A 25,103-nucleotide genomic window follows, 5' to 3' on the forward strand; every position below is an offset into this window, starting at 1 on the left:
TATTGATGTTTTAATAATAACATTCTCTAACAATCTAAATTTAAAACTTTCAGAAACGAATTATCATACGGGCAATTCCCTTTAAATTAATTTCCTAGAATTGATTATTATTGGGGGTATATAGCCTAAGAGTAGTTATCCACACATATAGCTTATCTACAGCTAGCTGTCTACTGTACTTGAAACAAGCTTGTATCTGAATGGCACAATAGATGGATTCACACATTTTATTTTTTTTTACAAAATTAAAAATAACTTACTTCTTTGTAGTAATTCATGTAGGATACTTGAGTTCCGCTTTTGTCAAAAGTGGAAACAGGGCTTTGTGCCCAATCCACGTCGGTTATAACATACGTCTTGTTGTTATAATCGGTTAGGACAACTGTACCCACAACCGCTTTAGTAAACTCAGACTGAAAACAAACAAGAACAATAAGCAACTAATAATCTAAAATACTAAAACTTTTAATGTAAATTAAACCTATTATGCATTGTAACTAACTACTATATTTTATCAAAGCTTGCTGTGAAACAAAATCGTATAACAATGTTAATGGTTGTATACGAGAAAAGAAACTACTTTTAGAAAAACCTGGCATTAATTTATACAAATAGATTGTTTAATTATATTGAAAAACATAAAATAACTTTCTGTAAACAGAATAGTGATATTTTTATCAGGGACACTGTATAATAGACATGTACTTACTTTGAAATCCCGAGGATTTTCTCGTGCGATGGAGCTCAGCAGATCCATGCACGTGTCGGTTCTCATAACCTTGTGTGTGATTTCTGCGCACATCAAAACCTCTCGTTCATGCTGCCTTATAGTGGTCTTGTAACCCGGCCACAGCTCAAGGTAATACTCGGGTATATCAACCTGAAATGGAAATAAATGCAATTTTTAGTTTTTCATGCTTTTTCTTGAGATATGTAATATAACACCATAGCAAAAATACGAGAAGAAGAGAAAAAGCTTTATTGTACATATAACGCATGAACAAATAATTACAAAAGTAATTCCCGAGCTGGTAAATGGTCACTATTTATATCTAGGTTCTTCCTCAATATAAAGAGGGACCTTAATATAACAGGACAAATTAATCGTCACATTAATGGCCATTAATATAGATTTAGATGTTTTTAACAATTTGTGATACATAATTACCGCATGTTGGATTAACCCTGATTTTCAATTATCCATTGTCTCCCCCCCCTCCCCCCCCATTACCCGGGATAGTCAAAATTCCTTTGTAATTTATTAAAATAAGACAAGACGTAGAAGAATGACAATGTAGGTATCACATTGTGGTGAGCTTTTATATAAAAGATTACAAACTGTATATGATACAAACCAGAACATTTCTTGAACAATGCAACAAACCTTGGCTTTGGGGTCATAGTAGTCACGCTGAATGAGCTGAAGATCTAGAAGTTTTAAGCACTTCCTTGTCAGTATGTTAAAGAACTGCAAATAGTGACTGTCACCACTGACCAAGTCACCAACTAGTCTTATTACGATTTGCACTTGAGAACCATCACTCTCTCGTTCTGAGAAAAACTCCACCTCCTGCCGACAAAAGATTGAAGACATACAGCTTTGGGCTCCGTACAAAAGGTACAATGCCATAAGGTCTCTGTTCCATAAAAAAATACAAATTCTACATTTTAAGCATTATTATTAAAACTAGATTATTTTAAAAATTGATCTAAGAGAACATTTTTTAAGAATGTCACAACTTAAAACAGCTCCCTTACAAAAGTTGTTATACACATTTCACTATCAAAATTATCACTAATTATTTACTTCCAACTCATGGGTCCAGCTGGTTTGTTGCTGCTGATAGTATTGTAAAATTGGTTCTCAGTAGTCATTATCAAGGTCCAAGAATCGGTAATTCCAAAATATACTATTACTAATTTCTTTTTAACATGTAGAGTGCAGCATATTCAAACAGGCTCTCGATAATGGCAAGGAGGCCCGGCACCGAAACAGCAATGAATTCGCATTCAAATACTTCAATCTCACGAATAACAAAAGAGCAGCGGTGATTGTACTAGGTTACCCCAAGAAGGACGTAGTTCACTGAAACACCCAAAAGTAGTGGCACTGACTGGATCTGAAGTCCCAGATCTTTGTAATCTGTGTAATGTGGCTTGAAGAGAGAATATCCCCATAAGTGGGACAAAAGCATTGTCATACAAGATTTAGATTTTACAGAAAATTTTAGTACCAAAATCTCACATTCTAAGAAGCTACAGACTAGCAACAATTATAACGTTCCCCGGCAATGGCTGAGCTGACGATAATAAGTGTGCTGGGATGGCTGGCACAACTAAATCAATTAACATAGACCGATGGGAGCGCTCGTGGCCCGACCACATCAATTGACAATTGATGTAGTCAGCAGTCAACGTGTTAACCAGACATAATTAACTATACAAAATAAATCTCTAGAGTTTGACTTTGAAACCACCTTGATATTATTATTAGAAAATGTATACAAGTTTATAAAACATACAGAGAAAGCAATACTTACATCTCCGACTTTAATCAAATTGCCAATCCTATGACTAGCGTACATGACAGTACCGTCGAATATATACTGTCCTCCGATGTTCTGGTTTTGTACCCTCAATAATTTCTTGCGTTCAAACGAGGCATCGATTTCTGGCTTAAAATCCACACGGTACTGGTAGAGGCACCAGTCTGGTTTGTTAACCAAACTGAAGTAGTTGGCCTGCAATCTGACAGGCTGTCCGCTAGTTCCTAAAACCAGACAAATCTTTGTATCACAAGGGAACCAGGTAGGCCTACAGAAAAATATCATACCATCTACAAATTTTAAAAAACCTAATTTCATTTCCCAAAATAAAAAAATATGACCTCACATGTTAAACGATAAACTTGTTTTAAGCAAGGTGTTGTTTTGAAAAGGGTTGCATTAGCCTAATTAAGTAAAATTACTAAGTAAGCTGAACTCTAAATAAGCCCTTTTACTTACAGGACATTCAATACCCAAGAAACACATGTTTTTGGAATCTAGCAAACAAGCTGACTCAGAAACAACTCCATACACTTTGTTTTTCATGTCAAGCATGTATTGTACTTTTACACTCAGTACAAAATCATTGATGAGTCAAGTAGCCTTTTTGAGGACAGCTACTTGCCCAATTTTCTGAACTTGCTTATTCTACCACTTAGTAAATACATAGAGGCAAAGCGTGCAGGGTAATTTACTTGGCCTAAATTGTATTTACCCGAGCAATATTTGAACTGTTTACAACAGCAGTTCTGAAACTAGACAAGAACTTCACAATGGCTCTTTACTCAGCCTCATAATTGCTCAAGTTAAGCAGATTTAAGTTGTATATCTACCTTTTTTGGAAGTCAGATTTTCAGGTCGTGTCACAACATTATTAGTGAAAATTTGGCGCTTTCCTCGCATGTTGCCCCTTCCAACTGGGGGGGCTCCATTGCCTGTAACAACAAAATAACAATATTTGGTTAAGTTAAACAACATAATAAGTGAATATTAAGGATAACCATATTATTTAGGGTGGTTTTGGCATTTAAAACCAGGCTACTAAATCTGGTTTGAAGAATTTAAGGAGTATTCCAAGAGATTTCAAGACAAATTCCTGAATATTAAGAATCAAGAATCATATTAAGAATACTAGAACCCTAGATTGACCTTAATTACGCCACTTTTATATTTAGTAAAATTTTTATAATTTTCAGCGATTGTGACAATACCTGTTAACATATTTTGCAGACTGGGCGACACGGGTAATCGTCTCCCGCAGTTGCTATGACACTGGTAATCATCTTTTGTGACTGCGGCAACATCCGTGACTGGCCTTTTGGTTAATTGACGTTTTCCATGACCGGGCTTTAGATACCGGGAGGTTTGGATTACTCCCTGGAGTTTTCCAGGTTAATTCAAGAAAATATAAAATTCCCGGTATTTCCCAGTTTTCCCCGATAGTAGACAGTAGACACCATGTCATAGTTAGGATAAGATATGTCTTTTACAAACTATTGTTCCAAAGCAAGGCTAAGCACTGCTGTAAGATTGTTTTGCTTGCCGCTTATTGTACCAGTTTTCTACTTCAATCTGGTATAATTTGTTTTTAGATCCAACAATTTTATCGGTGCTAGGGATTGTTAAGCAAATTCATTGTTGTGTAGGGTTTAGGCTTGGATCTAAATGACATGTAATAAAATAGCAATAATGAATGTACGGTAGCATTGTGGAAGGAACCTAATCGTGTCAATCCATTTCAAGATTTTCAAGACCTACAGGAAACTTTTACAAAATTTTAACTGTTATCAGTAGAAATGTCATGAAAGTATTTAAAAAAATATTTACCCTCATAACTTGTTTGGCAGCCACCTGTGTGTAAAACCTTTTTTTTTGTTTTTTTTTTTTTACCATTTACTAGATGTTAAAAAGCTTCTTTATTTTTTTAAATATCAGCGCAAATTAAAAACAAAAATATTTGGCATAAAATGGGCCTCAAATTAATAAATTAAATGGAACAATATTCAAGTTTCTTGAAAATGTTAAGCAACAAAAAATATATTTATTGTATGAATCGTGATAGATTAACCTCAAAATTGTGCTTGACCGCTTTTTCGGTATTTTTTAAGGGTGTATCCGGGGGTTCATCCCTGCTTTATCCCTCCAGTATTGTTTAGTGCTGTTATCTGCTGGACTCAGTATATGCCTCTCATTTAGATGAAACTAAATTTTAATGTTTTCGCCCACTCATCCATGCAGCGGCCAGCCATCGCGCAACCAATCACGTAGTATTTTGTTAAATGCACTCTAAATCCAGTAACACCCATTGTATCGAGACACTAATCTGTATGTAGCGATCGTAGCACAGCTGAAAACTTATTCAATGTTTGTTGGTTGTTGACAGTTGCTAGGTACTGAGTAGTAAGTACTAGTACTTTTTGTTACTTGTAGCCCATGAACCAAATGGTATAAAACAACATATAGTTTCTCACATTTAAATAGGCTCTAGGTAGTCTTTAATAAAATCGTACAAATCAACCAAAAACAGCTTGACGCCAAAGGTGATTTTGTTGGACGATTAGAGGGTTTAACAAGTTAAGGTGTCTGGTAGTTATATAGTCTGGTTCGCTCGTCACTTTATTGATGTTTATAGATGGGAAAAGCACGTAGGAAAGCTTCATAAAATATTCTCATATGGGTCTACTGTTTAAATAGGGAGGGATACCAAATCCCCCTAATTAATACGCCAAAGTGAAATTTGTCGGTTGAACTCCTCTGCTATTTCTTAACCGATTTTATCCATTGACGTCTCATTGGGAAGTGCGTGTAACTGACTTTGCATTTTTGAAAAAAGTCCCTTGTACTCTGCCCCAGTGGCTTTTAAAGTTCCCATGTTATCCACGCCACAAATGTCATAGAACGCCACAAAAAAACATTTACTATCATTATCATCCTACATTTAATGAAGAACACCTACGATATGAAGATTCCCACAAACAATTAACAAGGATGTTAGCCAAAGTGCTACTATTTTTATTTCGTAGGAAACACAGACTTAACTTTATCATGATTGGCAAAGGAAACCCCTCTAAGGCTGAATTAACGGCAAGGACATTAAATATGTTTTCGATTTTAAAATACAATATGACTACATTCAAGAAACCTTAGTAAAACTTTAATTAAATGATTCACATTATTCACATTTAAGGGAAACAAAAAACCATCTGAACAACATTAGGCCTTTTAATTCTGCATTTTTTCAGGTAAATATAACTTGCGTTATAACAGTAACTAGCCAAATTAATGCCAATTGAAAAGCAAATAAAATTGTGAAAGAGAGGTTATGCAGAAAATCAGGCAGTTCTTAAGTAATGTAAACAAAATGTTATCGCTATAAAAAAATCTACTGAAATTTTTAAACGTACTGGCAACAATGGTACAATGCATACTACATTATCATTGACGATGATTGACATGGACAACCAATTTGGCTATAAGTGGGAAACATTTGTAGAATACACTAAAAAAACCAGATCGGCTTTTGAAAAATGATCAAATATATACAAGAAATGTTGATTATATGGAACTGTTAGGTAGGCCTACGTAATCTATGAGTTGAGTCTATAAAACTGGTAGGAAATTACGACTTTTATTCGTTTTTAAAATGTTATTTGTTTTTAAATAACTACTTTACTTCTTTGCAATTGCTCGATTTCGAGCAACATATACACTAGTATTTTATTAAAATATAAAGGAATTACATAAGTACTTAGAGGGATTGATTGGTATGATTTAGAGAACTACAAAATAATATGAGTGCTTGAATCTGAATGTATTAGGTTTTGAATCAATAGAGATAGATATTGCGATAGTTTCAGAGTTTTTGAATGATTTAAGCTGAAGTACCGGTAGCCTAGTGATTAAGTAATTAGTTGCTGATATTGTTTGGGGTTTATCTTAACATTAAATCATTATTTTCCTTATAGTGCCAGCCATGATTCATAAATAACTCTTTTTGCATTTACAATTTTGTTCTCCAATACCTTCCCTAGATGAAGCAGAGAAAACATCTTAATATACTATCTGCAGTAATATCCTGATAATTAAGACAAATCGTAATATACAAGGCAAAATGTGGTTCAGATTCCACTATAAACTGTTCCACTATAAATCACTATCTGCAGTAAACTCGTTGCCATTGGCTGTATGGGTTATTCATTAACAGCCCTGTCTAAGGAAAATGTCGGCCCTAGTAACAAGACTACAAGATCGCGCCACTCGTCCTACACTACATTCATAAGCCTACTTGACTTAAATACTAGGGATGGTCAAGTCTCGAAATTTCGGGAAATTTTAAATCTCGTTACAGGAGACAAGATTTCTTTTTGGCCGAGATTTTTATCGAGACAAAAAAAAAAATTAAACGCCTGCAGAAAGTCAATGCAATACCCGCAATACAGGAGCGTGTTGTAGTTGCGTTTCCTTTGGGAAGGCGTTCTTATTTAATTAATTCTTCAAATGTAAATATTACTTTAATTATTTTAATAACATTTGAGAAGTTTTGTTAAGTGTTAGCAGTGTGAGGAATGTTTTATTACTATAAAAAAAGTAACTACTTTATAAAAATTAATATTTTATTTTATAATTTATTTTATTTTAGGATAAGTTTAACTCTATCCTAACTGATATCACTATGTTTCCTAATCGTAGGCATTTTTTATAAAATAGGCGTGATTAATAAAAAAATGTTATGCTGATGTTTTTTAATAAAAGATTGTAAATATTCTTGCCTATTATTATTTTTGTATTTAAACAGTCATCTAACAATGTTACAAAATCAGGTAAAAATTCCGAACGTGCATTTCCCGTTGTTTATGAGAAGGGAAATCCTGTCTCGAAATTTTATGAGAAATAAAAAATCTCGTCTCGTCTCGAACTAAAAATCCAATCTCGTCCATCCCTAAAATATACCTTTCTTTATATGGTCCCCAATTCAGATTTAAGTATTCAAAGTATAACTGTTAAACTTACCGTTTCCGTTACCGCCGTTACCATTCCCTCCCTCAGCTAGGGCCATTTGCCCTAGACGTTGAACTAGGTTAGGATCCTCTGCTGGTCTTCCTGCACCCCGGTGGGTTGCCCTTCCGGATGCAGAAGGTCCCTGCAATGTATACATGTAATGTAACTGTTAAAAATGAATTCAATATGATCTACTGACCAGAAGATTACTTCAAGCATTGAGTATGTACAAGGATGGTTCATGATCCCCGCCGCAGCAAACCTGCGTACTAAGCCAATTTTCATTTGCCTGATATGATTTTCACTTGAATTTATTTAAATTACATGAGGTTTGATGAGTAGGCCTACCTAAGTATGTTGCTACAGGTAGGGTACCATTGGTAATAAACTGTTTTTTTATAAATGTGTTATTTTATTAAAATTTAGCTAAGTACAAAATTTTAAAAAAATGGCATATTTGATCAAAATAAATATGCACAAACAAGCAAAATACCCCCGCCGCAGCAAACTGGCCTACCAAAAGAATTTCTGTTTGTCTGAATTGATTTTCAATTAAATATATATAAATAGCAAAGGTTTGCTGCTACAAGGAAACTAATACCGTAGTGTATTTTTAGGTGTATTCAGTTGTACTCCAGATTGTGAAACTTGTGTCATTTTGTTATAGGGATAGAAATGGAACGCAATAGATCAACTGCAATGCTACTTTTGTATAGACGGTTGAAAAGAAGAAGATGGAAGAATCGAGTGCATTGGGTCATCCTTTTAAGTGTAAAAAAAATGGAGTTGGCGGTTTTTTATATTCTTTTCAGTGACTTTTTGCAACATGATCAAAACTTGTGCACAAATAACCTAAAGTCAAACACAAAACAACTGAACTAGAAGCACACAACGTATGCTGTTCACTGGTTCTATGTGAACAGTCCCATTGGGCCGCTACCCCTACTACTCCAGCCGGCTTGTTTACCCGACACCGGCTACTGGACTTCATGGAGCATCCCTCGACGGCAGCTGGGTAAGTAATTAACCAACCAACCAACCACAACGCTAAGTCATGCATTTATGAACAGTCCCATTTACTTCTTCGCACCCAATTACTGGGCAAACGAACATGTCGATCAGTTCAGTCAGTTCAATCATGCTCGTTCTTGTTTGAGTAAAAGCAATTTTTCCACAACATTTAGTTTATAATTGTTAAAGGCCTATTGACAAATTTTTTAAAACCGTTTACTCAATATTTAAAAATATTCATAATTCATAATACTTATATTTAATGTAATAAATTTATATGCATAAATTAGGCCTATTATGTTATAATTTATTTTATTGAAAAAAAGTTGAAAAGCTTGCCTCTTAAGTTTTTTTAAATAGTGTATTTTCAAACAAACAAACCACAACCTCATAGTCCTAGTAATTAAAATACCACACAAAAAGTTTATTTGATATTCAAGTGAAACAAAACTCTAATAACATTTAGAATGATTTGGAGTTTGGCTGCAGTATCTTACTTGTGCTGGTCTGGGGGCCATCCCTGGGGGAGGGCCAGCATGGGCTGGTTGAGGTGCCGGTGGAGCCTGTTGAGTTGGAGTCTTTGCCCGTCCTCGGGCACGCCCCCCTCGGGCTGCCGCTCGATCTGCCATAGCTGAAAATATAACACAATTGTTTACAGAAGACCCACACTTAACTGACCCCAATGAGACCAAGCTAAGGTCGGATAACTCAAAATCCCTAAAAACATAATAAAATTAAGTGCTGGTGCTTTTGGAATTATAAAATCATCATTTCTAAGTCGAACTTGCATTAAAAATTAAATAAACTACACTTGTTTCCTTTTTTTCATCTTGATAGAAAAGTTACAGAATAACACAAAACACGGTTTAGTAAAAGACTTTCAGTGGAAAAATTGTAGTTTCATAATTTCACTCTTTTTATTGCAGTTAGAAGAATTGTTGTAAGCCTTTACAGCAACCGTTAATTTCTTTCAATGGGTTTCACCTAGTATATATTAATACACAGTTTTTTTTCACAGTCATAACGGCTGGACAGATTTTAATGTTTGATGTCTCAAATTAAAGGTAGGCCTATTTTTCATAGATGTGGAAATACGTCTTATAATATTATGAAAGGGCATCGCTTAAGAACAGTTAAGGGCTTTAAGTTACGGAACAGTTGCGCTATCAGTCATCATTGGATCAAACTGAATTTACTTTGTTTACAACTAAACATATGTTTATGGTTTAGAAATAGTTTATAGGGTTTATCACAGACTGCAGGACTTATTACTTCTAGAGAAAAGGCGGAATTATTTTTGTATTTTAATATCTCCCTTGGTTTAGTAATTACTGTAAAGTATTTCCTAGCAAGATTTATTTAACAATGTGAATAGTTTTTTTTTTTGTTTTTACTCTGTAGGCCTAGTGTTTTATTCTGTTGTTTGGTTAACTCTGTTTTTTTTTTTTTTTTTTTTTTTGTAGATTTCAGTTTAAAATTAAATACCACCCATAAGACGAAGAATTGTGAGTGGCTGGAGAGTGACCGCGAAGGTGACCGCTTGCATCACTCTCCCAATGGAACATTTGACGGATACATAGCAGTTAGTACTTGTAGGCCTGGGGATGGGGAATACTACCCCCCGGAAAACCACCCCCTAGTTGAAATGTGAATTCACAAAATCTGCCTACTAACCAATATGGTAGCAGTGTCCACGACTGGAATACTACTTCCCTGGCAAAATGTGATGCTATGTAATTTTAATTTTAATTCGAGTAATTCCAATTGATAATAGAAAACGCATGTGGAGAATGGCATACAGAATTGTTTGGTTGGTTAGGTTACTTCATACTTACTTACTTACTTCATACTTCTTTCCTTCATCTTTGACCAGTGACACTGGATAGATGGCGTCAGTAATACTTTTAAAACTAATATTTAGGACTGTACAACAAATATAAACTTTTTAAAAACTGTACACTATTTACATATTTTGGGTTGTGTGTTTGGCGGCAGGTCTTTACCGAGCTAGGCCTTATATATTTTTGGTATCTGCTTTATAATATTCCTCAATGGAGTAGAAAGGATTTTTCCTCAACCATCGCTCTACCCGAGTCTTGAACTTCCCGACCTCCAGATTTCTCACACTAGTTGGGAGCGTGTTGAAAAGTTTTATTGCCAGGACTGGGAAGCATTCCTTCTTTCTACTCAGCCTACAAAAAGGGATATCAATCTTTTCCCTCCCTCGGGTGTTATATGGGTGCAGGTCCCCTCTCATAGTTAGTAAAGGTAGGTTTTCCCTGACATAAAGCAGGCTAAGCAGAATGTACTGGCTAAACACAGTGCAGACTTCGAGTTTTGCAAATATAGGTTTGCAGTGGTCGAGAAAACCAGCCGAGTCTATGATTCTCAAGGCTTTTTTCTGCTCTAGTAGGATATTTTTGCATCCCGATGCGTGTCCCCACAGCTGAAGCCCATACATAACATGACTGTGAAACAGTGCATAATAGATCATTAATAGGTGCTCCTTAGATATTAGAGGCTTTAGGCACCTGAGGAGACGTGTTACTTTTGCTAATTTTAGGCAGATGTTAGCCGTGTGACTGTTCCAGCTTAATTTAGCATCCAGGGTAAAACCCAGTAACTTAACTTCCGGAGAAGTTGATGATTGGCTTAAACTGAGGCTACATACAATTTCTTGTGTCTTATCTTCGTTTAAGCTCAGCTTATTGTCAAGGAACCACTGTTTGGCCATAACAAATTGTCCTGTTACCGATTCCTGGGCCAAGTCAGGTGTTTTGCCTCTTGCAGAAAAGGTGGTATCGTCTGCAAATAGAAGTATGTCTCCCTGCACACCTAGGTCGTTAATCAAGACCAAGAAGAGAACCGGTCCAATGACCGAACCTTGGGGCACTCCATGGTTGACGGGTTGGGGGGAAGAGTTGACTCCATTCAGGGTGAGGATTTGTTTCCTACCTGCCAGGTAGGATGCGAAGGTGGAAAGCACCTCACCACAGACTCCGTAAGCTTTCAGTTTTTCGACAAGCAGGGCATGAGGGACGCAGTCGAAAGCTTTGCTTAGGTCCGCGAGAGCCAGAGCCAGAGATTCATTTGCCTCGAAAGCGTTTAGGACCTCAGTTACAAGCTGGGCAACAGAGTTAGGTTAGTTTAGTCAGTTAGGTTAGTTTAGAACAGTATGACAATGAAACTTAAGTGTCCGTGACTGGAAAACTGCCCCCTCGATCTCTGACCTTGGGGGGGGGGGGGGTAGTTGTCCGGGGGGCCGTCTTCCGGCGACCCATAGGCCTACTAGACCGCCTTGGTGCTACATAAAACCTCGGACAAATAAAAGTTGAATGTTTACATTGTGGTGGCTCAACATTTAATGCAAGAAAAGACAAGTCACATTTTTTATTCTTTGTTGTCATGAAGAAAAGGTTCCTTTACCTTATTATTTATGGAATTCAGCATACCTGCAGGAATCTATGGGAAACTCGCTATACAAAGACAGAGCTACAATACTTAGACCCGGAAATTATTTGGATAAAATTTTGCAATTCAATTCCGCATTTAAGGAGAGTACCTTGAACAGGATCTACAATTTAAGTTCCATGACATATGTATTTGGAGTTGGTTCATCAGTTTTACTTTGCCTTGCTGTGACCTTTGACTAACACTGCAAGTTCTTCCACATTCATCGCAGACCATTATTGTAGAAAACTGTGTAAAATCATTCACGCAGTGGGTCAAGCATAAAGAAATTCAAATAAACAACAAAAATGCGCCACTTTGTAATTTCTCCCAGAGGCTAGGTGATGTGTCGTTGCGTCAAAATTATCTTAGTCCATATATTACTGAGTCACCAGATAAAATAATTGGAAGTGGGTCAGTAATTCAGGAAATGGTGAAATTAACAATGTTGTAAATAAAGACACCACAAATGATATATTGATACCTTTTGTATGTGTTCTTTATTTTTTTAATTCAAAGTCAATTTTGAGCAACGGGTTATCTTGTGATTCTTAGTTTAATAACTTTAATACTGTAATATTAATTGATGCTTCCAAATCTAACGTAATACCTTTGACTATTAATACAACTAGACATTCCATCCCCATGTTAAATTTGTAGCCAGTTTCTTTACCAAAATTGCCATAGTTGATGTGGTCTCCGACAGATTGTGCTGATCTATAAATTACTGAATTCTGTTGAATACACAACTCCTGTACCATTGTTGCTACACTCACTATAAATCACGGAATTCGTTTTAAGGGTTTTAACAGCTATAAAGTGTTTAAGGAGTGTCTGAATGAAGTTTCTAACTACTGGAGCAACTAATAAGCGCTGATATGAATAGTTACTGTTATTGCAAAGAAATATATTGGGCGGAGCTAAACAAATCTCTGTGGGATCAGCTTCAATGCATACATTTTTCATCATCACTCAATAACGGTTGAACATATCTTAGCCAAACTTACCAAGGTTGTTTTGGCAAATATTTGGAGGGTTTAAGACTAAACAATTTCAATTTTTCATAATGTATAGATACAGGGTGAGTTTTAAATGAGTTCCCCTCCTACTTTTTTCTACATTTCTTAATATATCAACTCCGGACCACGTCAGATCATTGTAGAGTAGTAAGTACTTCATTTTGACTGGGTATAAATTTTTGGCCGCCATCTTGGATCCGCCATATTGGATACAAAGTTTTTTTTTCAAATGTAAAGGTAGGGTTGTGACCCATTGTTTTCAACTAGATTTTTATGCTGAATACGATGCTGCAATTCGTTTTTAAAAATCTTGATCCATTCTTAAGTTATGAGAACTTTTTATAACATTATTTTTAGCCCATTTTAACATTGTGCATTTAGAAACTAAGAACATAATCGCAAAATAGTGCTACCTAGATAAAGATAAGTATACACCACATAATATACATAAATCTTTTTCTAGCACTATTTTGCGATTATGTTCTTAGTTTCTAAATGCTCAATGTTAAAATGGGCTAAAAATAATGTTATAAAAAGTTCTCATAACTTAAGAATGGATCAAGATTTTTAAAAACGGATTGCAGCATCGTATTCAGCATAAAAATGTAGTTTGAAACGATGGGTCACAACCCTACCTTTACATTTGAAAAAAAACTTTGTATCCAATATGGCGGATCCAAGATGGCGGCCAAAAAATTATACCCAGTCAAAATGAAGTACTTACTACTCTACAATGATCTGACGTGGTCCGGAGTTGATGTCTTAAGAAATGTAGAAAAAAGTAGGGGGGGAACTCATTTAAAACTCACCCTGTATAATTTAAAAGTAACTCAAAGCTTTTAAGTTTTAACATTCACAAAATGTTGTTCATTACATTACAAAGCACTTGGGAGTTGGGAGATGCACTCATTATATTTTAAATCTCATTATAGAGATTATATTGACAACTTTATGTTATTGATAAGGCCGAGGCCCGAGACAACTAACTGACATCCCCCATGTCCAGCTTTATCAGTAACCCCACAGTCAATTTCTCAAAACTATGCTAGAGGGTTCATTCATTGGCACAGAAGTACGATATGAACTGACGCGACGTGACGAAGGAAAATCAAACTTACACTGTAACGGATATACCTCCCTTTGAAGTTAGAACGTGTCTTCTCAACAAACATATATTTTTTCTCAAACACTGATGAAATCACGGAAGTGTTTAGCTACAAAAGATCCACCAATACGATTTAAATACTATTTAAAGGTTCTACCAAAGGAAGAGATACCATATAACATACTAATAATAACTCCGATGACGTACAGGATAGGAAATATTTTAATCATTGAATGAACAACCAAATTTGGCAACTAACGCAATATTGTTATTGTTTTTACACTTACTCTTTGAACAATGTTAAATGCTCAAAATATGTATATTTCACCCAATTCATCGCAGTTAGATGAATGAATTAACGTAAGCCTTGAAAGTAACCGTCGATTTCGACGGGTTTCCCCTAGTTATTTTGAATACTAAAACCCCACTAATCAAAAGGTTTTAAGACCGGGTTTGAATTTCCAAATAGTAATTTCCCGTGAATTAGGCTACATTTAAAACGAAGCTAGAAATGTGTTTTGAATGTTGTTTTGCCTCTCACCCTTTAAATATTTTTTTACCTTTTTTTCATAGCATCAGGTTATACAAGATGGAATGTTTATAGGCCTACTAAGTGAATTTAAGATTGGCGAGTTTTAAAAGTATGCCTAATTGATTGAAATCACTACAATTAAATATAGCATGGCGAGCTAATGTCCGTCTTGTACAACAATCTCTGAATGTCAGAATCGTCATTTTAGGAAATGATGCTAACAAAATACAACCTTTTATGAACACTATTTCACACACAGTAATATTTATGCATGAAGATTACTGTTATACACACACACAAACTTCACTAACACTAACACTACGAACTAATAACGTATTTAGTAATAAATCGCGGATAACACGAGAACGAACACTATTACCGGCAACAACACAAACAAACAATGGCGAATACAAGACAACTGACAGACTGTAGCAGTAATGACTCACTTCCGTCGTCTACATGCGAGCATACAGAAATAGCCCTGAGTACAGGGCTGCCACTATCTGAATCTATATTTCTTCCTCTTCAAAATGACATAGGTACTAAATGACTAGTAATAATAAATTACACTGTATGTAATTCGTATTTTCCACATCGTCACCTGACGACCATTGGCCATTTGTTAAAAATTTCGAAAACAGCTGTTTACATAAAATCGTACCAGTTGTGCAATCAATATTTCGTTCTAAATATTACTACCACAATGAAGATAAAACCAATGGCTATTCAGTGGTACCACCCGCAACATCCCACGACGAAAATTACCCGAGCAGGGTAATGCCAAACAAGACGCGTTTTGCCAGTTCCCAAGTGTCGGCTGCAAAAGTCGTGCCACGCCAAAAATTCATTTGATTTCTAATCGTCGTGACATTGTTATATACCTGCTACAGGGTTTGTTTATGTAATAAAATGAAAGTTCAGAATGTGATCTTTCGAATGGTAGGATATATATTATTCTCATCTGAGTTGATTAACCCTCCGAGTGTCCATAGTTTAGGCCTTAATGTCCGCCTATTTTTGGCGCATTTGCAAGGTTTTATTAAAACCGATCTGAGAAGCTTAAAACAATGTTAATTCTACTGTTCTATATACAATTTTGTTGGGAAAATCATGGGCTTCAATATTATACATAAAACATAAGGAACATTTGTTTCAAAAAAATTGTTTAGGTAAAAAAAAAATATTTTGGAAAATTAAAAAAAAAAAAATAAGTTCGCGCTCAATGAAATTGTATAAATTATAGGCCTGTAAATATTTGAAAATAGCCACTTTGTTCTAAATTTTATGAGGATTACAAATAAATAATAATATAAGGAAGTTGCAAATAAATAAGTTATGGGCAAAAAACAGATTTCAGTACGTAGCGTTTAGCTAAGAATGCATAGCCTAACCATAGCTAGGAATCTGGCTGATAATTTACATCAAGGGTAAGTGAATGGCATGGGCAAGTGATTGGCACAGAGTAGGTAATATGGCAAAATTAAGCAATGTGATTGGCTGGTCAACCTCTGATGGTTGCTAAATACTTTTTTTCCTTGTTATTCTTCTTCTCCAGAAGCAGGAACCATTTATTCATCATATTTTGGAGGGAATCTGCTGTAAAAGTTTGGGAGGCCAAGTTTTTCAACCTTCATTATAGAATTGAACTGAGGTGAGTGTTCTCTTTATCCAAATGCATCTTCATTAGTTGTAGCATAGACTAAGCAACACAAGTAGACTCCTCATCCCATTGTAAATTTTGAAGCTTGTTTTTTGTGTCTAGTTCATGTACGTCCACACTGATCGCTGGGGTAGACAAAATTTTGTTTCTATTATTTTAGGGTTATTTTCATGATTTGTGCTTTACTATTTGGTTATATAACTAGGAGACCAGTTCTTGTTTATGATTAAATCGTTTTATTTAGTTAAATTATGTTTTAAATGACTGAAATAACAAGAAAAAAATTGTAAACAAAACATAACCTCTACAGTTGGACGTACAGAACAAACAATAAAATTAGCTTCAGCTGTTCCATAAGGATGACAAATCTACTTAGGGAGTATGATTTATCTATGGTTGTAGTCTTATGATAAAACTGATTGTATCTCTGGAATCCTCAGAAAATTCTCTTTAGTTTGAGTGGTTACCTATGACATAACCTTTAGTTTTTTGGGGGTTAACTTAAAGTGACAGTTACTGGAACACAGCAAGGTAGTATTGAGGTTACGTTCCAGTGTATAGCACAAACTGCCAATTAATGGAATAAACCAAAACTAGTAATTGGCATCTTAATAAAAATACCAATTTAGGCCTGTACAATGGTTAGCTAAGTCTATCTTAATAAGCTATACAAAAATTGGAAACCTTATAAATTATAATAATGCCTACCTACTATTCATTAATAGACTGCAATAGGCCTACATGATTTTTTATTTTTGCAGATACCTATCGAGAATAAGATGACTCCGCCCCCTAAGAAGAGGCCCAAGTTCCTCTACACCGAGCATCAAATGCAATTGGCCATAGAAGCAGTTAACAAAGGGGACAGTGCGTTTTCAGCAAGCAAAAGGTTTAATGTCCCTAGATCAACATTAGAAAACAAGGTTAAGGGCAAAACTCCTTTGGGCCGTAAAATGGGGCCTTCGCCTGTGTTTGGAGTAGAATCCGAAGAAATGATTGCCAACTGGATTAAGGCACTCGCGGTAAGGGGGTTTCCAGTTTGGAAATGCGATCTGCTTAAATCTGTCGGTCAAATAGTTAACGACTTAAATATCCCCAACAAATTTAGAAATGGAATTCCTGGACGGAAATGGCTGCATTTATTTTTGAAGCGCCATCCAACAATTGCAGAAAGAACTGTCGAAAAGTTGAGCTCTGTCAGAGCCAATGTGACTGAGGCCAACATAAGGAAATGGTTTTTAGAAGTTGAGGAATTTTTGGAATCAGAAGGGTGTAAAGAGGTTCTTTCCCAGCCATCAAGGCTCTTCAACGCGGATGAAAGCGCCTTTATGCTTTGTCCAAAATCTGAAAAAGTTTTAGGCATAAAAGGCCAAAAAAACGTTGCTGAAATAGTTAGTGGTTCTGAAAAGGAGAGCCTAACTGTATTGACAAATGTAAGTGCTGATGGTGCTGTTGCACCAACGTTGGTAATTTTCCCTGGCCAAAGATTGCCACAGGGCCTACGGGTCACTGTACCAGAAGACTGGTCACTAGCTAAATCTGATAAGGGCTGGATGACAGCGGAGGTTTTTTACGAATATATAGTAGGCTAAATATATTCTACAAGTGGTTGCTAGACAATGAAATTGAGCTGCCCATTATTTTGTTCTTAGATGGCCACTCATCACATATTACATATCATCTTAGCAAGTTCTGCAATGAGCACAAAATTATAATTGTAGCATTATGTCCGAATGCAACCCACATTGTGCAGCCTTTAGACGTGGCTGTATTCAAGCCAGTGAAGCAAAATTGGGCACGGGCTGTGCATGATTGGAGGAAATCTCGAAACAACTCACAGCAACTAACTAAGTTTAATTTTGCACCAATACTGAAACAAGTTATGGATGAGACTCTGAAAAAGGAAACTATTGAAAACGGATTTAAAAAATGTGGTCTGAGTCCATGGAACCCAGATGCCATAGACTACACGAAAACTGACATTTTACATTCTGAAACACCAGCAAACAAGACCAAAGATGCCAGAAAAAATCTTCCTGTTCCTGTTGAAGAAACGCACGAGTATGATAAGTTTGTAAATGTGTTAGAATCTCTCATCAATAAAGAGACACTGGTTCAGTTCAAAGAAACTTACAGCAAATTCACACCCGTTTGGATGGGCGAAGACACATCACAGGACCTTTATGTTGTTTGGAAAAAGGCAAAGGACGCTGCTAAGCTACAAACCTCTGGACCTCAAGAGAATACTGCCAAAGAACCTGTAACTTCTGTAGCAAGAATGTTTCAAATTGTAAATATACCTTCATGTCCTACAAGAGAGGAAGAGGAATCAATTGATGATCTAGGCCTAGATCTTGCCTTACCCTCTAGGCCTACATCTGCTGGAGGAGAAGTTGTAGAAGAACAACCAACTTCTACAAGAGAGAAGCCAATTGAAGAGCTAAAGCTTAACTTACCTTCTACATCAGCTGGAGGAGAATTTGTCGAAGAACATCCCACAGTGCCTCAAGGAGCGAACGAGAGACAACAAAAAATGCTAAAGGTGATCTCACCAAAAACTAATGGGAAAGGGGTTCCTTCCCCATTTAAAAACCACTTATTTTGGCCAGTGACAACTGAGAAAAAGAACAAGACAAGAAAAACTGTAAGAATGCCGAGTGTCGTCTCATCTAAAGCTTGGCTCGAGTTTGAAGAGGCAAAGATTGCTGAAAAAGAAAAAGCAGAGAAAGAAAAAGAAGAAAGGAAGAGAAACAGAGAAAAAGCAAAAAAAGAAAAGGGGAAGAAGGGTAAAGGGAAAAAGTCTGCTAAAGATGTTTATGACGTTGAAGAAGATTGGATTTGTAAAGTATGTGGAATGCGTTACTCCAGCGAACTTATAAAGAGTTTAAGAAGAAGATGGGTGGAATGTGATGAGTGCAAGCTCCAATACCATTACAAATGCATCCCGAAAGCACATTTAAATTTGTATGGCCTAGAAGAAGGAGATGAAGATGATGACGAGGTCGCTTTTATTTGCCATTTGTGTGTGGAGGTCAAAAGTGACGATGATTTGGCGGATATTTTTGGAGAACTAAGTGAAGAAAGTGATATTTAAGATAGTACTTTCACTGTTCCATAAGCTTAGCAATGTTCCTAAGGCTTGTATTTATAGCCTATTATGTTTTATTTGTTTAATAGGCTATTGTTTGTTGTTTAGCTTCATATTACATTGTGGGTTACTATACTGCCAAAGACTAGGACAAAGGATGCCCCCAATTATTAGACCACAGTGACAATTACTGTGAAATTTTAGAAAATTTTTTTACTCAATATAATGTTCCTATTTTCAGTATTATAATATAGATTAAGATGTTTTTTATGAGTAAAAGGTGTGACAAATCAGATGGTGTGGTTGTTTAAACCTTACACCTCAATTTTTTTTTTTCATAAATTTTTTAAGAAATTGCCAATTTTAAAGTGCCAATCACTGGTACACTTACCCAATATCACTACATTACCTACTTCTTCAGGATCATCAACCAGCCCTTCAAAATCACTTACTTAAATCTTCTTATAATGCACCACGTATATCACTACCTACTTATGATTTTTAACACTAAAACAATGATAAACGTAATAAATCACATTCAATCATCGGTCCGAGGGTAACCTAGCTATTTACAAATACGCACGTCAGCTGTCTGCTGCAATTACGATCGGCTCGGAGAACATACAGCGCTGAGACAGACCTCTGGAGAAAGCTTAGAATATAACGAAAAGAACGATACCGAACTCGATCCAGTTCAATCCGATTCAGTCAGTCATAGAGCCTTCGCCGTAAACGATGTTCGCGCGTCGAAAGTGTCGCACGTCGATTTTTCGACGAGTGACGCTCGGAGGGTTATACGTGTTTTTTTTTACCGCTAAAAAAATTTCGGCCCACATCGTCACCAGACGACTTTGGCCATTCTAAGCATCAACGTCAGATCGTCACCAGACGACGATCGGCCACTGCTAGTGTTAAGCTTAGCCTCGGCTGTAAGACTAATAAAATGCACAAGATTTTACAATGGCCTAGATCATCCCTCTGGTAGCCTAAATCAGAACTTGTACTCACCATAAGACAAGCGAGGAGAATTTTTTACATTGCCTTGACTAGGCCTACAACTTGGGCCCAATAAAAATGCACATTTTAACAATGGCCTAATTGATTTAAAGGCCTATCCCTTTAGTGGTAACGGTAATAACAGGCCTAGGATTCCAACCAGACTAGGCCTAGGCTAGGCTTAGTCAATTATTAGACAATCATAATTTGTCTGGTATTTTATGTTTATTATAGTACTAGCTTAGGCCCGTGTAGGCCTAGGCTTCAAACCACACGTCCACGAAACGTTATTAAGTGACCTAGGCCCTAGGCCCATTTCAAACTTATTTAGGCCTAGTTAGAACGATCTCAAAATCCACAAGTTAGCCTAAAACCATTAAATTAGGGTAGTATTTACCTCCTAGAACCATAAATATTCACAAAATTGTGTTAATTAAACTTAACCAGTATTGTTTTTTAGTTACTTACCGAGTTTTAATGTATGTAAAGGGATAGAGAAGAAATCTCAGTGACCTAAGATAACATAAACGGTGTGGTCGCAGAGAAAGAGAAATGGGGTCACGGAGTCAGTGTGTAATGGCGAATCCCAATGCAAAATGCAATGGTGGAGGTGGAGGTGGAGGAACCGAGGAATGGACTATGATGGAGGAAGGAGGAAGAAGTAGTGTTAGTGTAGTGTAGTGGAGTGGGAGTGATCAGGTCCTAGTCAGTGGGAGTAGAGTAGGAGTAAGATGTACCGGAAACGAAAGAAGAAGATAAGATTAAGAAGATAGGAGACAAGCAAAATGGCTCACATTGCCAATTAATTAGTTATTAATAAAGCTGGAGTATTTTTCTAAAGTTATCCATCCGAAAGCTAGATACGAAAGTTTGAATTTTGGAAATAACTTAAAGGTTAAAATCATCCGTACTACTAACTATAGTCCTTTGTTTTCCAACAAGTGGTTTCCAGCCTAAATTCAATATTCTTACGATCGATTAAACATATAATCTATAATCAATGGTCAAGGGGAGTAAGCTGGTCTAGTGGTAGAGTTCGGGCACGGCCGCCTTCGGAGCCAGCGGTTTTGGGTTAAAACCCGACCAATTAGGCGATTACCAATGGATTTTTTCCATGTTATAATGCCAAGACACTCTAGGAATAGTGGAGTAATGTGTAAAACAGTTCTGGGATAGAACCATAGATTAACCAAAACAAATAGAATCCTTATACTATTGTCAAATTTGAAGCTAATTTATTTATTTATTCCAACGGGAAACCCATCACATTGATGCATTACAAAAAAAAAAACAAAAAAATAATCAAGGCAAGATGTGTTACTACAAAATATTCATCAACAAACAGCAACAACGTAATACAATAAGTCTAAATTACTACAGCAAAAAATGTGTGCATTGACCATGTAACACACCATATATATATCGGTTATGTATGGGGATGTATACATAACGACATAACCATGTAACAAACAACTAACAACAAATAAATATTTTCAGATTAACAACGAAAATAAATAATGGATTTGATGGATGAGAGAGAATACAGATGAAAAGAAACTAGCAAATAGTCCACACATCCGCTCAGGCTGAGTTGACGACAGATCGTGTGTCAGTTTACTTGGGACGATCTCTTGACGTTTTAGGTTGTGGACAAATCTCCCAAAACTTTGGGGTTGTTGGGAAGACACTTTTGAACATATACAATGTATATATATCTGGAGCAATGCCTTGACTGCCGACGACATTCTTTTCTTAATCTCGAAAACTCCAAGTAGGACAATCTATCAAGGGTGTTCTTGTAAATCCGGTGAAGTCGTTTTTTTCTCAATGATGGTTGATTAGATCAGTAGAGTACCAGCAAGGGATGCTGGTGCTACCAATTTTCTTGAGTGGTGTATGTTGAAGAATAATATTCTTCAAGGTACCGGTATCACAAAATAACTGAAACGAGGTATTTAGGTCAGAATAGTCATCATCAGGAGTAAGATTCGCCTAATGGAGACTGTGAAAGATATCAGCGTGACGACACCCCATAAGGTCTGGAATGAAAGTAAATTTAGGTTTAGACAGGAATAACTTTGGTTGAAGAACTATGTCAAGTGCTGGATGCTGAGCATCAATGGGTAACAGGGGTGCTACCTCTTCACGAACACACAGATCACCTGATGAAAGAACCAAGTCCAGGAGCACTCCTCTTTCAGATTGAGGATGCATGCCAGCTCATTAACAGCTCTAGATGAAGCAGTAGGGCATAATGGATCAGGCATGGACCAGTCGACATATGGAATATTAAAGTCCCCCGCAATCATAATCTCAGTGAAGTGAGTAGACATAGTGGGTATCACATCCTCAACTGACTGACAGTAGCTAGATAGAATAGACGTCACTGGAGTTGCCTTGTGGGATGTATACACAATTTAACAATAAATGATTGTAATGTGACAGCTGAACATTTACAAAAATTAACTCAAATGGTCCCAATTCAGAAGTTTCGATGATATGACTTAAAAAATGTTTCGTTTCTAGTTCATGTTGGTAATAAATACAATTACCTTAAGCTGATACATAAAGAATAAGGATGACAGATCTATTAGTAGGTACCTAGTATGTTTTATCTATGCTAGGGTGTGAAGGTGGGAGACAAAAAATGATAATCAATGGTGTTCCTAGGTTTTTTTTTGTCCTAAGACGCTAGGCACGAGCCCGGGTTTATTTTTCACATTACTTATGGCTAGGTTTAAGGGGTTACCGAACTATCACTAGTATCTAATAGTTAATGATAAAACCAAAGAAAAAACATACTATGTTTGATGTTTTATCTGATGAAACAAACTCTCCTAGTAGATTTTTCTCATCCTTATGGAACAGCTGAAGCCAATTTTATTGTTAGTTCTGTTTGGTGCACTGTAGAGGACAGAGGATTGACTCTTTGACTAGTAACAACACACGACGGTTATACACCACGAACCAACGCGAACCGTACTCAACGACTGACGGTTCGCTTGGTTTCCCACGGTGGGAAAACTATTTCTGATAATTAATTAGCTATGTTGGATAGCGGTGGTTTGACTATGTCTGATTAATATGTTTTACGCATAATTTTATCGTTAAAATTGCAATGAAAAGGGATTTATCAGTAAAATATCTTTGTAATAATACTACTTTGTTACGTGCATAATTTATTTGTCGTTTCAAGTTGTTTGATTGCCCTTTTTCCAGTTTTATGAGCCTTTTTACGATTTTTAGAAATTTTTAAAATATGGCGTTGTTTTTTATATGAAATTGTTTGTAATTTAATGAGGAACCATGTTTAAACATTCGTTTTGAAAAAAATAATAAAAATAAAGGAGCTAGTTAGATAAAACCAGCATGATGTCACCTTGAGCCTGCCTCCTACCTGGTCTTAGTTGGAGACAAAACACCATTGTTCTTTTGGGCTCGGACCATCTCATGCTCATCCTTTGAGCTCCACCGGGATTAATGATTGAAAGCCGGGAATATGTGTAATTGGGATTCGTGAACCCAACTTTTAAAACCAGGTTTTATTTATGCCCTAATTGTGTGGAGCATATCAGTTTGGTCCATGGCTTATTAAGTCTGGAGCTCGTGAACGTGATTTTTTAAGTCGCATCACAAATACCGGTTATTTCCAGATTTTGGGCTTGGAATAAGATAAAGCCGAGCTCGTGAACCACCTATGATTAGTAGAGATTTTGAGTTCAACCTGTATAGCTGTGACATGAATTTAAAATTCGTGGCTACATGACAATATTTCCATTGTAGTAGTTGCTGCGTATGCTTAAAAAAATAAAGCAGACTGTACTAGAATCTAGCTAGACTTACTACAGTAGCAAAAGAAGCTATTAGCACAGAAAACGTAAGTACGTTTTCTGTGCTATTAGTGATGGTGATGTTGTAGACATACACACTCCCTTCTCAGACTACAAGAAATTCAGAAAGAAAGTCCATAGAGAATACTACAATAATGTAATTTTACAATCCACTAAAGGGCTGTGACATAAAAATGTACAGGAAAGATTACCTACAAAACCATGGTTCACACAATCAAAACTCAACAGAATGGAAATAACTAATATATGCAAACTTAGATTTGGCCATGCTAGAGTGAATAAATATCTCCATTCTAAGAACATGTGCTTTACTCCACTTTGCTTGAAATGCACTCAAGGAGAAGATGAATCATTAAAGCATCTATTCTGGGACTGCCCAAATTATAATTATTTCAGAGATAAACATCTTAAAGAAACATATAGAAAGTATAGAAACAACCTACAAGAAGCCCTGAAATCTGTAAATGATCATATGTACAAGGAAATTAACAATTATTTGAAGGAAATAGGAAAAGCAATCTAAAATAACAAAGAAACACAACACTATTAGAATCACATTTATGTTGTCCAGTCTTGGGTTTCTTAATCCGTGGCCCTCCTCCCCTCTTCTGGGTAGTTAGGTATGCCTGATGGGCCCCTGGCAAAGAAGATCACCTATCTCTACCATCCTAAAGAATCCCTTGAACCTTTAGATAATCCTATCTTTAATACATAATTAGGTACAAAAGCAAAACTAGAACAAATCTACATATAACATTGATTGTGCACATTTATGTTCAACAACAAACAACAAATGTTTGTAAACTAACAAATAACCTTAATTGCAGGATGAATTGGAAGCAACCAC

The 25,103-nt window shown here is 36.2% G+C and overlaps 1 protein-coding gene across 1 annotated transcript in view; it reads right to left on the reverse strand.

Annotated features, from left to right (window-relative positions):
• Positions 1-21,006, reverse strand: part of LOC129000190 (piwi-like protein Siwi) — a 42,075-nt gene extending 21,069 nt beyond the window's left edge. Inside the window, exons 1-8 of the mRNA XM_054427139.1 lie at positions 20,874-21,006; positions 9,053-9,186; positions 7,557-7,686; positions 3,380-3,481; positions 2,541-2,770; positions 1,385-1,570; positions 710-880; positions 261-413 (exon numbers count right to left, since the gene is read on the reverse strand). Of these exons, the coding sequence (XP_054283114.1) occupies positions 261-413; positions 710-880; positions 1,385-1,570; positions 2,541-2,770; positions 3,380-3,481; positions 7,557-7,686; positions 9,053-9,184 (1,104 nt within the window). The 5' untranslated portion in view covers positions 9,185-9,186; positions 20,874-21,006. The remainder of the gene's footprint in view (positions 1-260; positions 414-709; positions 881-1,384; positions 1,571-2,540; positions 2,771-3,379; positions 3,482-7,556; positions 7,687-9,052; positions 9,187-20,873) is intronic.
• Positions 21,007-25,103: the final 4,097 nt, after the last annotated feature.

This window comes from Macrosteles quadrilineatus, unplaced genomic scaffold, assembly GCF_028750875.1.
Source record: "Macrosteles quadrilineatus isolate MER2022 unplaced genomic scaffold, UCM_ALF_1.0 Scaffold_8__2_contigs__length_117827958, whole genome shotgun sequence".
Classification (NCBI taxonomy): domain Eukaryota; kingdom Metazoa; phylum Arthropoda; class Insecta; order Hemiptera; family Cicadellidae; genus Macrosteles; species Macrosteles quadrilineatus.